General features: G+C 36.9%; 2 protein-coding genes across 4 annotated transcripts in view; one reads left to right on the forward strand and one right to left on the reverse strand.

Moving 5' to 3' along the window:
- The window catches only part of DOCK4 (dedicator of cytokinesis 4), a 537022-nt gene that overhangs the window by 165202 nt on the left and 356957 nt on the right, over positions 1-14863 (forward strand). The window lies entirely within an intron of this gene.
- On the reverse strand, positions 8541-10877 carry LOC140533369 (small ribosomal subunit protein uS3-like). Its single transcript, XM_072653015.1, has one exon. It carries the CDS (start codon positions 9369-9371, stop codon positions 8640-8642), a length of 732 nt encoding a protein of 243 aa, XP_072509116.1. The 5' UTR covers positions 9372-10877; the 3' UTR covers positions 8541-8639.

Below are 14863 nucleotides of genomic sequence, written 5' to 3' on the forward strand. Positions count from 1 at the left end.
GTTTTTTTGTTGACTCTCTAGGGTTATCTAAGTATACTATATGTCATATGTGAAGTTTCATTTCCTTATTACATATTATTCTTTTCCTTCAATTTCTTTTTCTTGTCTTATTGCTATAGCTAGCATTTCTAGTGAACCATTGAAGAATAGTAGTGATAATGGACATCTTTGTTTCACTCCTGATCTTACTGGAAAGGCTTCTACCTTATTTCCAGTACAGATAATGCTTACTGATGGTTCTAAATAGATACTACTTATCATTTAAGAAAACTTAATTTATTCCTGTGTATTTTTAATAGGAATGATTGTAGTATTTTGTCAAACATTTTTCTGTATTTATTGAAATCATTATATGGTTTTTGTTATTTTTGTTATTGATATGGTAAATTGTGCTTATAGTTTTCCCAGTATTAAACCAGCCCTCAGTTCCTGGTATAAATCTAGCTTGGTGTATGACCTCTATAATATTGTGTTGTAATCTCCATCCTGTATTTTATTTAAAATTTTGCATCAATAGTCATTAGGGAAATTGGTCTATAGTTTTTTTCCTTTGTTTTTGCTCTCCCTTATGTAGTTATCAAAGCTCTATTTGGGTCAGAAAGAATTTTGTAGTGTTCATTCTTTACCTATTTTTTCCAAACAGTTCATACAGTATTAGAATTAATTGTTTAAATATTTAGCAGAGTTCACTTGTAAATCCATATGTTCCAGAAGTTTTTTCCCCCCCTTGGGGAGCTCACTTATGACTTACTCAGTTTCTTTTTTTGAGATAGTTAGTAAAGTATTCTCTTAATTTGGATAATTTATATAATTATATAAATAATTAATTTATAGAATTATAAATATTTATCTATTTTGTTTAGATTGTCAGTTTTATTGCCATAGAATTGGGCAAAATATCTCTTCATAATTGCTGTAATTTTGTCGTGGGTTGTGCATTCACCCTTTTTCATTTTGGATACTGGTAATTTGATTTTCTTCTTGCTTTTTCCCCCACAATCAAATTAGCCAATGGTTTATCTCTTTTTTTACTGTTTTTTTCCCATAAAATCAGCTCCTACTTTTATTCATTAATTCAATATTTTTTTCTTTTTAATTTCACTAACCTTTTCTTTGATTATCAGAATTTATACTTTAGTGTTTAATTGCAGATATTTCATTTGTTGTTCTTCTATTTTTCTAGTTGTATGTTTGATTTATTGATCTGATGCTTTTCTCTTTTATTTATGTAAGCATTTAGAGATATATATTTTTTTCCTGTACGAACTGCTTTGACTCCATCCCACAGATTTGGTGTGTTGCTTCAGTGTCATTATCTGTAAATGAACTTATTGGTTGTTTCTGTGATTTGTTTGTTGATTCAATCATTCATGATTATTTTTTTTAACAATAATGTTTAATCTGTGCTTCATAAATCCTTTATAAAATGTAATTTTTGTTGCATTATGTCCCCCCAAGACATAGTTAATATTTTTGTTTTTCTGCTTTTATTTGTAAGGTTTGGATGTCTTAATATATGGTTAATTTTTGTGAAGGACCTTGCAAACCTGAGTAATAAGTATGCTCCTTTATGTTCCCCTTCAATATTCCGGAGGTCTATCATAATCCAACTTATTTAAAATTCTATTCGGCTCTTTAACATTTTTCTTCTTAATTTTATGGTTGGATTTGTCAGTATCTCAGAGGGGTAAATTGAATTCCTCCACTAGTTGCCTCTGGTACTTTTGAAAGTAAAAATATAGCTTCTCTGATTTTCTTTTAAGTAGATCTATTTTTGTTTTGATTTGTCTGAGATCATGATTGCTACCCTTGCCTTGTTTCTGTCAGCTGAAGCATAATAGATTCTACTATAGTCTCTTATTTTAACTATGTGTGTCTCTATTTTAAGTATATTTTTTGTAAACAACATATTTTTGGATTCTGGTTTCTAATCTGTTCTGCTATCATCTTCTGGTTTTTGGGTGAGTTTATTTTATTTGCATTCACAATTATTATTTTTAGCTATGTGTTTCCTTGTATCCTGTTCTCTTTTATCAATTTTTTTTTTTTTTACTGGTCCCCTCTTCAAGACTTTGTTTCTGAGTCTCACCACTTTTATTCTACCCTTCCTCTTATTCCTCACCCCACTCCTTTAAGCCCCTTTCATTTTTACTTCCCTCTTTGGTAAGATGAATATTTATACCTAAGTGTGTATTCTTATTTTTCTTCCTTTGAGCTGGTGTAGATCAGAGTGAGTTTCAGGCATTGCCCACTTCACCCCACTCCCATTTTACTCTTCATTGTATAACCCTTTCCTTCCATATCTCATTTAAATAACATAGTTTTCCCATTCTTCCTCTTCTTTCCTCCTTCTGCCTGTGGATCCCTCTTTCTCATCCTTCCATTCCTCTGATATCTTTTCAACATGGTAGACTCACACCTATGCCCTCTAAGAAGATTCTAACTGGCCTTGTGATAATAATGTTCTTGGGAGTTACATTATCATCTTCCCATATAGGAATATAAACAATATAACCTGTTAATTCCCTTGTAATTTCTCACTCATGCTTACTTTTTTATGCTTGTCTTTAGTCATGTGTTCAAATATCAAAGTACACAGAGTTCAAATACCATGGATCCACAATAAGATTCACACAAGATTTAGCAGCTACTGTTGCAAGGGAGTGGATGACTTGGAATATGATTATAGAAACGAAGGAGCTAGGATTATAACCTACCACAACATACCCAGCAATACTGAGTATAATCCTACAGAAGAAAAAAAATGGATATTTAATGAAATAGAGGTATTTTGAGCATTCCTTATGAAAATAGCAGACAATGTGACATTCAAATGTAAACCTGTACTTTTGGAAATCACTTTATCACTTTAATTTTTTTTTATATCTCTATGTCATTCTGAAATTTGTGATACTGTCATATTGATTGATTGTGTATGCCTTGTCTCTTTCAATTGCTTATAAGGATCTGTATCATGGCCTAGTGGCTAGAAGTGAGTCTTACAGTAAGGTGGCCTAGGTTTGTATGTTGGATTTGTCCCTAGTTATGACTGAGTAGAAGGCACTTAATTTCTCAGAAGCTTAGTTTAATTATCTATAAAATAGACATGATGGTTGTTGCAAGGAAAAGATCTTTTAAGCCTTAAAATATTATATGTGTATTTAAGTGTATATCTGTGTCTATCTATGTATACACACATGTAGATACTATCTTGATGATGATGATGAAGATGGAAGCAGAATATGGGGAAAAAGACTCCTAACTCCATCAGTATCAAATAGGCCTACAACATTGGTTTTTAATAATTTTATTATGCAGACACTGAGCTGTGTGAAAACCTTAAATTTTCTTTTTCTAATATAACATAATAACACTGAATTAAGTGTCAAGTAGATTTTTAAAGGGAAAATTTCAAAAATGAAACCTTTCATTTGTTTAATAGGCAAGATAATTTTTCAGGGGAGAGAGAGAGAATTCTGTTCTTTTAATGGTTCATCACTACCCAGTTAATTCATGTCTTTGAGATATTTGATTACGTGTTTTTGTTTTGTTTTGTTTTTTGTTTTCTAAAGTAATATGAAGACCAGTTTTTAAAGTCAGTAATACCATCATTCTTTTAATCTTCTAAATAGTAGTTTGACTATGTGAAGGTAAATTGAACACTAATATCACAGAATGCTGTAATTGGACTAGTGTCATATTTATGTAACCTGTGTGAACTAAAGTGAATACTGAAAAGTTAGCCAAACAAGACAGCATCAGGTTTAGGGTTGTCCTTGTTTGTGGATAATTCACTATAGGCAGGAAGTGAACCCAGCGACCTTTGGATCACAAAGCATCGGATTATGAAGAGATTCAGAGAGCACTTCACTTTTTTCTTAGTAGTAACCTACTTGGAAGTTTTAACTAATGTAAGATTGGCCCAAAGTCAACAAATACATTAAAAGATTTTATAAGTACTGTAGCCTTTTTTCCCCTCCCGCCAAAAGTGTCAGATTTTGTTGGTCTTTGTTTCTACATGCCCAAAGGTATGAAACTAAATGTGTTTTTGGTTAATTTATTATATATTCAGTCTTGATTATGTAGTGGTTCTCCTGGGGCTTGTCCTTCAGTTCCCACTTAGACTTGCAGGTTTTGCCCTTGGAGAGGTGACTGACTCCTGTTCTCAGGATTCTCTAAGAGTGACCCTGATGAGTTAGGTTTCTATTTTCACTCATTAGCCCTCACTGATGCACTCCCCACTATCATTTAGACAGTAAATTTATTTCACTTTTAGTGAAGGCACTTTATGAGATGGTATAGTAAGAAAAAAAAAAAGCTGGTACAAAATATTTCACCCCAAACCTGACGTACACTCCTACAACTACATGCAGTGTCCATGAAAAGTGAGGGCTTAAACTTAGACTTGTTGGGAACATATGCGACCAAAATGTAAGCTCTGCTCTTTGTTCCTAATTATCCATAGCTAGCATTGTTATCTGATTCAAACACTCATTGTCTTGAAGTAGCTTCCTCTGTTGGGTGGCTATCCTGTCTTTCTACATCCTGTTTGTCCATTTTTGTCCTCATGCTGTGTCTCGCTGTTCCTGGCCTGATTCGATGTCTCTTCCAGAGTTGTTCCAGTAACATGTGGGAAGGAGAGAGAGTGAGGAGAAAAAAACTTTTTCCAAGAGCAATTTCCTTTTAGGATCTTTAATTCAACTCTGAAACTAGAATCTTTACCTCTTGAAGTTGGAGTCTTCCCTTGCTAGACTAGCCTATTCTTGTACTAATTTCTGAAATATTCAGTTGTTGTAGTGGATAGAATGCCAGACCTGAGTTCAAATTTCCCCTCAGATACTTTCTAACTGTGTGACCCTGAGAAAGTTGATCCACCTCTTTTGGTATCAGTTTCCTCCTCTGTAAAATGAGGATAATGATATCATCTAGGGTTGTTGAGAAGATCAAATGAAAGAATAACTGGAAAGCGCTTAGCACAGAGTCCGGCATGTAGTAGTCATTATGTAAATGTGATGAAGGACTTTGAAAGCCAGAGAGAGAATTTCATATTTGATCCTGAAGGTAATAGAAAGCCAGGGGATCTTAGTAATTGGGGGAGGGGCATGCTATGATCAGATCTTCATTTTGGAAAGATCAGTTCAACAGCTGATTGGAGGATGGATTGGAGTAGGGAGGGACTTGAGGCAGGGACATCAAACAGCAAGCTATTGTAATAGCCCAACTGTGAGGTGATAAGGGCTTGCACTAGGGTGGTGGTATTGTCAGGAAAGACGAAGAGGTGTTGGTTATGAAGGTGGAAATGACATGTCTTGACTACTGATTGGAATCTAGACCACCTTATGTACACATGTAAACTTCATCCTATCTGTTGATTGATTCAGTTGAAGCGTCTAGGACTCCAGGTGCCTTCAGTGCTTTCCTTGATAGCTAGATGGAACATTCCTTTACAATTTTCTCCTTTTGAAGCATCATCGTTATTTCTTCATCTAGCTAACTACTCCCAGAACTCCCTTAATGTAATATCCATCTCTCACTCCAAGATGCTTCATTAAATTTAATGATCTATAAATACGAATTGTTGTAGTTTGATTACAAGAATTTATTTGTCCTCAAAGGTCATTTATAAATTATATTATATGTATGTAATTATATATAAATTTATCATTGTAAATTCAAATGGTAGGAAAGGAGATAGATCTCTTATTCTTTTCCTCCTGTTCTCACTCTGGGCATCAGCTGCAAGTCAGTGCCAAAGTTACCAAAGCAGATATAGACCAAGATGGAACACCAGAAGTCATCCAATTCAGCCTCCTCACCTTAAAAAGAGGAAACTGAGGCTTATGAAGGTGAAGTGTCTTGTTCAAGATCATGCAAAATCAAAAGGTGTGTTTAAAGCCAGCTCCTTTCATTCTAGAGTGCACATTTTCCATTGCACCATTCCGTAGAGGAATTAAAAAACAACAACCCAGCACCTTTATATGGTTTGCTTTTGTGTGTGCATGAATTTGTATTTACTTAATGTTAGACTTCTGTTGCTTTAAGTGTAGATTACAACTTTAATGGACCAAGGCTGTGTTTTTCCGATGACATTTATAGAGATTCCTAGAGGTCAATAAATGAAAAGTATTTCCCATAAAAAAGGCAAACACAATTGTCATGTAGTTTTTAGGTTGATGGTTATAATGATAATTTGTGCACATATGTATAGTTTTAATTATTTTAGAAGAAAAGGTGTATTACAGTGCCTTCCCAAAGTGCCTTCTATATCCCATCACCATAAATTTACTAAATGATAGCTAAGGGAAAGATTCCTGTTCTTACCAGCTAGAAAAGTGTTGGGAACGGTCAGACCTTCGTACTATGATGTTTAGAAATGAACACATGTTTCCTAAATTTTACGTGCTGGTTTGAAACACTTGCCTTTTATTTATTGATACTATTTTTAAAAGCAAATGACAAAGTTTACTCTTCTCAGATTATGAGTGTTGACTGCTTCTATCTCTTTGAAGCCTTTAGCAGGACTTGACTATGGCCTTTTTTCTCTTAGAATCCAGAAGTATAGAGTGTTAATCTTGCTATTTTCACTGACCTGTCATGTACTTGACATAATTGTCTAACCTTCTTCATTATTCGCTCCTAAAATAGATGCAAAGGAAATTACTATGGATTGGAAGTGAGAGCCTCATCTCTAAAGTCACCGACTATTCAGGGCTACACTCAAAAATTAAGATAGAAGTGGAAAGCTAAACTAGAGATCATGTAATCCTCCACCTTTGTTTCCCCCATGAATACACTTGTGTCCAGAGAGGGTAAATAATTTGCCCATGTCAAAAGCTAATGGTGGACCGAGACAGGGCTAGAAGCCACATACGTCTCTCAACTTTTTTCATCTTTAAAAATTTGAATCATCTCAAATTTGTGTCTCAGCCCAGCCATAAATCTTGGTGTGTGCTCAGGCAAGTGTCTAAATCTTTCTTAGCCTCAGTTTACTTATTTCTAAAATTAGAGGCCTGAACCAGGTGATTTCTAAGGCCTCTCCCCATTGAATTTCTTTTATCTTTAATGTAATTTTGATTTTAGGGACCAGCAACTATTATGGCAGAGAGGGGCAGAGGGGTAAGGACAGAATCAACTAGACTACTGGAGTTGTCCTAATTATATAAAACACTCACAATTTTACATCATTAAGAAGTATTTAGTTTTACTGTTATCATTTCCACAATATTTTTCTCACACTCTTTTTGCCTGTCATTCCTCTTCTGAGATGTCTACTGTAACCTTATTTTGTTTTGAAGTATAGTTATTTGATGTTTGCATCCTGTGATGTGGCACATTTATTTTCAAATGACCTATGACCCTTTGTAGTATGTTCTTAGACTTCAGAAAAGTAGGGAAATATGCCTTAGAGAACTGTAGCTAGGGCAAAATGACTTTTATGTCACAAGGTGGGAAATTTAGAGAATGTAAATTTGTAGCACCATCTTGGGGGCTCTTCTTCCCATGCACCTGTCTCTGTGACATTAGAGGGAATAACTTCTTGGAAGAGGGTGTTTTCTTCCCTGTATGCCACCTACCTTCCCATTAATGAGTCTTCTTTCCCCCTTTAACACTTAAAAAGTCTCCTCCTCCTCCTCCAGCTCCTCCAGGTTCCACCTTAAGGGAACCTCATCTACATCTTGCCCCAGGAGCAGAAACTGCTAGTTAGCTAGCCTCCTTCCACATAATTAAAACATTCACAGATCTTTAATACCTCATCATTCCATACATCAATAGCTTTTATAGATGACTTTTAAAAGGGTTCTGTTGTTATTTTGTAACCATTTTAATATGGTATTCAAGTTACAAGCTTCTTTAATAACCCACCTGTATGTTTTTATTATTTATAATATGTTACAGACTATTTTATGCAGTTAACAGTAGAAGGACATATGTTTTAGCCTCCCCACCCCCACCCATTGTCTTTCCATTTACTTAGCAAATCTCATCAACCTCTTGGGCAAAATAGATCAAGTGACTACATCTCTACAGAAGTTACTAATTTTCATTGAATTACCTAAAAGCCATATTCTTCTGCTTCATATTGGGCCTGGAGTTAGGAAGATCTGTGTTCAAATATGGTCTCTGACACTAACTGTGAGACCTTAGGCAAGTCACTTAGCTTGTTGGCCTCAGTTTCCTCAGCTGTAAAATGGAGATGGTAATAGCACCTACCTCCCAGAGTTTTTATGAAGACCAAATAAGATAGTATTTGTAAAGTGCACAGCATAGTGAGCACATAGTGAGTACTGTATAAATGTTAGACATTATTATGGTTGTTTTTTCTAATTGCCTTTTTCCTGTTTGTCTCTAAGACCTGCTGAGTCACATGTGATTTTCTGTTTTCAGCTGACTTCTTTTGATCCTTTTTTTTTTTTAAAGCAGGGGGCACTTGATCTCTCATAAACCTGAATTGAGTGAATGTGCGAGCCAATGAATCTGACGTAGGAGTTGGTTAACCATAAAGACTAGTACTTTATGTGCGTGAAGTACTACGGAGGAAATTTCTTCTTCTTCTTTTTTTTTTTTTTTTACAAAAGATTTTATTAAAGATCTTTACAGAAGAGCTTCGGGCACACCATTCCAGGTGTCACAGAGTCCTTTTATGCAATGGGCACTGGCTGGGGCATAGCTGGTTGCTCTGCCTTCCTACTCTTCTCCTCTGAGATGGGGGTGGTAGGAAGAATCTCATCCTTGGGCTCTACGATGCTCACATGGTCAGGCAGGGGCTTCTTAGGGCCAGTCTTGCCACTTGGGTCCCAGGGCAACATGATTTTGACTTTAATTCCCAATACACCCTGTCTGAGGAGGACGTGGCGCACAGCTGTGTCGACATAGTAGTTGACAGGGTCTCCACTGTGGATCATCAGACCATCCACAAACTTCATGGACTTGGCCCTCTGGCCTCTGAGCTTACTGGACACCATCGCCTCGCATCCTTTTGCTCCACTCTCTGTAATGAAGCGGAGGACACCATAGTAGGCCCTACACACAGCAAGACCTCCCAGGAGTTTGTAGCGCGGGGACTTGGCCTGGGCAATAGCACAGAGACCTCTAGTGGCCACCTTCTTGGCATACAGCTCTACACTGCCTTCGGGGAAGCCAAACCTCTTCTGAACTACAGCTGTCAGTTCCCGAATCTGGTGACCCTTCTCCCCAAGAACATTCTGAGTCCTGGTGGCCAAGATGATGGTTTCTGTCCTGGTTGGGGTAACTCGAACTTCCACTCCAGAATAGCCATCGTCAGCCAGCTCCCTGGTGAGAAACTCATTCAACTCGGCTTTGAAGATGCCATCAGCAACAAACTTCCTCTTCTTGGAGATCTGCACCGCCATCTTGCACCGACAGGAAAGCTGGAGGAAATTTCTTTGGAGAACTTTACCAACAAGATAAACCTCCTTATGTTGTCAATAAATCTGTGAGGACTCAATTATCTTTTTTCCATGAGCAGTTATGCTATTTTTTTAGCCTAGTTTTGGAAGAATGGAAAATTATGTTTTCAGGGAATATATTTGTGGAGCAGTTGTACATATTTCAGGAAATGAAAACTAGCTCCTTGAGTTATACCTCATCACTCAGACTTTTATATCTGGAAGGGACCCTTACACATCGTCTCATCCAAGCCTCTCATGAGGAAACTGATATTCACATGGAGTAAGTGACTTGGCTATGGTCACAGAACCAGTCAGTAGCAGAGCCACTCACTTCTCAACTAGAATTGAGAAGACTAAATTGAGTTTTTAATGAGGGTATCATGCATGGTGATCTCTAAGGTCACCTTTAGTTCTAACAACATCCAACTGAATTTTGGCCTCCCACTTGAAAATTGAGAGTTCTTTTTACCATGTAAGGAATTCCAGAATTAGGGAGCCTTTGGTGGTCAATTGGATTAAAGGTGGGAATGTTTCATAAACAAGTACAGAGTAATTAAGGAAGGAATAGGGATTTGACCTATGATTTCATTGGTTTAGGGAACTTCAAATGAGAAAACTGGGCATAATTACAGATCTGAACCTTCTCTGCATTTTACAATTTCAGAGAATTGCCTGGAGCACCGAGAGTTTACATGATTTGCCTAGGGTCAGACAGGCAGAATATATCAGAGGCAAAATTGAACTTTTTGACACTGAAGCCATATCTCTACCTCTTATTCCATACTTTAGGCTTAGAAGTAAAGAAATCTTCAACAAATAGTCCAGAAAACTATTTCCAGAATGGGGTAGTTAATAAAAAAAAAACTGTCCATGCTTCCTAGGGGCATTAAATAGTTGTAGGAATTTCTGTAGGAAATAGTTTAGCAGAAAGCAAACAGGCATTGAAAGACTCCAGTTTGAGAATTAGAGGCAGTGCCTTGCATCTGTACCAAAAAACAGCAAGGGATGGAGTTAATGCCACATGAGATAACATGGTGTTTTTTCTTGGTTACTGGGGGGCTGCTTTATATAGACCGCTGATTTGAGTGGACAGTCCAGACTGCTGGCTAACCATGTGTTCTGGCCAGCTCTTATTCAGAACAGTCCAATGGTGGGCGCTTCTCTACAGTATTCAACACTCACAAAAAAGGCTTTCTGAACTATAGGAAAGTATACTCAGTAACAATAGAGTACTGGTTCTGGCAGATATACCCCTCTTGTCTCCATATGGAAATACTTTTGATCTGAAGGGAATATTGGTCCAGAAAGGTGTGATAGCTTGCATCCATCAAATCTCAAGGCAACTGCATCCTTATAGGCTGGTTTTTTATGGTTTAACTAGAAAGTCACAATCATGACAGTTATGCCACTACACTGGACCAATCAAGTTTTGTTAATTGTCTCCTGATATTTAATAGAAAGTTATCCCAGCATACATGGTAGAGACCCTAATGGATACTGCTCCTGCCAGTGGTTTGTTTTTTAGTCCAACAAAATTTTACATTTATTATTATTGAATTTAATCTCTTTCCAATTAAACTAGCTTCATGAATTTTAAACTTTGAAAATTTAGAGGATGAAATTAAAACATGGAAAGAGAAGTGGGGTAACTAAGTATATTGACGAAGTAGAGCTACTGTGGTTTACTTTGTGTCAGAAGAAATGTGAATGATATAAAGTCTTGGAAAGCTACTCACTCTCTCCTTTTTTTTCATAAGTGGCATTTTCAGGTTCCTTTTGTGTTTTCTATCTGGAAGCTTGAATTTATTTTGTTTCCTGTCTATTTAGTTTTTATGTTAGGGAAGGGGTGCTGCTGAAGGCATTCTTTGTTACTATTAAAATAATGCCTCATCTATCCGTAAAGTTTGGGTCAGAGGAGACATAGCATTGGCCACCTTGAAAAATAATTAATATTTTATATTATATTTGAGAACTGCTCAATAGAATGTGATTTAATGAAAAAAAAATTGGCATGTTGGGCAATATTACATTTTTTCCCTGACCCCATTTTGCCTCTTCCCATTTCCCTGAGGATACAGAAAATACATTTTTAAACCTCTATAATTGTAATTTCTTATCCACTCTGACAGCTACACCTCAGGGTCTTACCTCTCCTGAAAAAAATTAAAATAACTGTAGTTTCTGACCTTCATGTCATACCAGTTGGGCATCTTGACTGCATTTTTCAGCAGTATTCATCAACATTAGCTTGTTGAATGCCAGGAAACTGTTAAGGAAACATCTTCGCCAGTACTTTCTTTTTACTCTGGTAGAAAAGTTGGTAGTAACTGGTGTTATTGTGTGGGGAAATAGGGAGAATGCAAAAGAGAGGTAGTTGCCAGGCAAAATATGCTTTCTGTGAAAGTTGACTGTGGCATTCATTTCAACATTATTTTCCATTATGTATATTAAGGGAGCATGACACTGGAATTGTGCACATAGTAGGTACTCTGTAAAGATAACTAACAGGTCAAGTAATTTAGCAATCAGTTTTGAGGATGATGTATTATTGCATTTAAATGTAGATGGGGGAATTTACCATGCCTTCAATCCAATGATGAAACGACAAGATAAAGTTGTTTAATGTTGAGCTAACTGATCCTGCCTCCAGAGCTCATCTTTTCCTTATACTCCCCATGTTGCTGAGAATGAACTGAATTGCTTCTCAGATGGAGGCCAGGCCTAAAGCACTGTTGGCTTCCCTGCTTTTAAATAGACTGGTTCACAACATTCACAGGGGTGAGGCATGAAATTGTCATCCTTAAAAAGGTTGCTACTTTCAGCTCCTGGTGGGTAAAAATGACTAAGAATTCTGTTTACTGCTTCAGAGATTGTGAGTAGGTAAAAAAAACTAAAATTTTGTAAAGAAAAGTTGATTTGATTAAATATCTAATAAAATATCTAATAAAGTTTGACTTTTGGTTCTGAATCTGGAAATAAGAGTGGTATACATGTAAGCTTCACATACATATATACATACATGTTAAGGCAACATCACCTAGTGCATAGATGGCTTAGATATTATACAGGAAGACCTAGGCTCAAATCCTTCCTCTGATACTAACTTTAGGAGTAAGTCACAACTTCTCAGCTTTAGTTTTCTTGTCTATAACATGGGGACAATGGGGTAGTAATACCTCTAAGTTGTCAAATGTGGTTGAGGAGAAAGAAATAATAGGTAAAGGCTTATATATCACACAGAATCTATACAGCCCTTCAAGACATGAAATGGGAAGCACCGTGCACAGGAGCACGAAATAGCATCGCCACAAATGACATAGATTCTATTACAATAGGGATGAACTCGGTTACCAATGTGACTGTAATTTTGAATGCAGTGAGACCTCAATTTATTAAAGATGAAAAAAATAAAAATGAAGCTGTATCTCTAATCATTCTGAAAACAAATCAGTTCTTTATATCTTTCTAGTGTTTCACTTTAATTCTAGCCTCATACTTTAGGATTTTTTTTGAAGGGCTTTTTCTGTATCATTATCATAGATAGAGAATATTTAGATACCTGTCTTTATATTGAGCAACTGTAGCCTTACACTTCCCTTGTTATACTAATGCTGTCCTTTGGGGATCCAGGCCATCACATCATGGCATTTTACCCATTCTGATTAGTGTCTCATGTCTAACTCACCTCAAACTTCTCTCCCCTCTCCCCCATCGTTCTATGTTTTCTCTTCTTAGGCTAGATATCCTTAGCTCCTTCACCTGATTCTCATGGCATAGTTTAATTATTTTCACCACTATTTTGGCCAGTGGAATCTGGATGCACATCAGCTTGTCAGTCTCCATCCAAAATTGTGGCACTGGAAACAATGTTCAACATGTCTGACCAGGGTAACGTGTAACATTCTTGACATTTTTGTGGTTCAGTCACTTTCAGTCGTGTCTAACTCTTGGTGAGCCCATTTGGGGTTTTCTGGGCAAAGATACTGGAGTGGTTTGCCATTTCCTTCTCCAGCTCATTTTACAGAAGAGGAAACTAATGTAAATAGGGCTAAGTGACTTGCCCAGGGTCGCATAGCTATTTAAGTGCCTGAGGCCAGATTTGAACTCAGGAAGATGAATGAGTCTTTTAAGGCAACAGGGCTTCATAGCGAGGAAGTCCAGGCTTTGGTTCAAGTCCCACCTCTGACAAAACAATCGTCTATGCAGACCACACTTTTGAATCTAATTTGCATCATTAAAATTTTCTCCTTAATTTATTAAGTCTAGGCATGCACCAGATCCCCATTTTACTTTCATTTTAATGGAGATGCTGTTGAACCAAATGAACATCTAGTACATGAAGTATGTGGTAGAGAATTTTTAGTGGATAGAGTATAGCAGACACTTCTTTGTTCTCCTTGTCTATTACTGGCCTCTCCTCCCATCCCTGCTCCTATCAGAAGAATTTGTACTTCAGTGCTTCTGTGTCATGTAATTTCATTCCTGTGGTTATTCTCTTAATTGAGGCAGCTTGTAGCACCTCTCTGATTTAGCAGAAGGACTTTAAGGGTTACTTTGGCAACAAAAGAAAAGAAAACAAAGTCATTATTTGCTCACCTCAGTGATGCTCACCTCTCCACCTTAGTTAAGCCATGCCTTTGAAAGAGTCCATCTTCGGGGCAATATTTGGAGTGTTTCCAGTATCTAGGTGCTACTAGAATTTGTGTTCCATTTGCATATAGCCTTTGAGAATTCAGAGTCACCGCCACACCATGATGAAACACCACTTCAGGACTTTGGTGCCAGAAAAATAGGCAAAGGAAAATTTTTGGTATTATAAACCAACAGGAACCCAGAAAAGTTGGGTTTAGAATTGAACAAGAGTAATTCTCCAGTGCATTTGGCCCATGTCCACTACATGTACAGGAAAAGGCAAAAGATAGGCCCTGCTTTCAAGGAGCTCACAATCTACATATGTGACTAACACTGGTTTGATACATCCTTGACCAATTTGGCCCACACCTTTTGACCATTTTAATTCCAGTTGGTCTTTACATTTTTGTCAGCTTTCCTCCCCAGTAGTTAGTGGGGCTATATTTGCTCATGAAAGAAGGAATCAATGAAACCTAAAGATTAACTCAGAAAGAACTGAACATTTCTACCTTTGATCTATGTGTCCTCTAGGCCCAAGAATAATCCTTGCCTTTGTAATTTTACGACTACCTCTCTGTCATTTAATGGTACTACTGCCCAGAGATATATGTCCTGGGAAGCTTGGTAGAACCCTCCCGATGCCAAGAAGGTCTTCATTTGCCTTGGCATACTGACCTCTAATGTGGCTTCACATCTGTGGCAGAAAGTTACTCTGATTTCCTTTCATTCAGAGTTGCCTCAGGTCCCCTAAGAATAACTGAATGATAGCCTGGTCAGCTGTGATATGAGAACTCCCTGATAATTAGCTCTTTAAAAAAACA

The sequence above is a fragment of the Notamacropus eugenii genome, chromosome 3 (assembly GCF_028372415.1).
Source record: "Notamacropus eugenii isolate mMacEug1 chromosome 3, mMacEug1.pri_v2, whole genome shotgun sequence".
Classification (NCBI taxonomy): domain Eukaryota; kingdom Metazoa; phylum Chordata; class Mammalia; order Diprotodontia; family Macropodidae; genus Notamacropus; species Notamacropus eugenii.

Coding starts and splice junctions, on each gene's coding strand:
- LOC140533369 (XM_072653015.1), bottom strand. CDS start 9,371: ATGGCGGTGCAGATCTCCAAGAAGAGGAAGTTTGTTGCTGATGGCATC.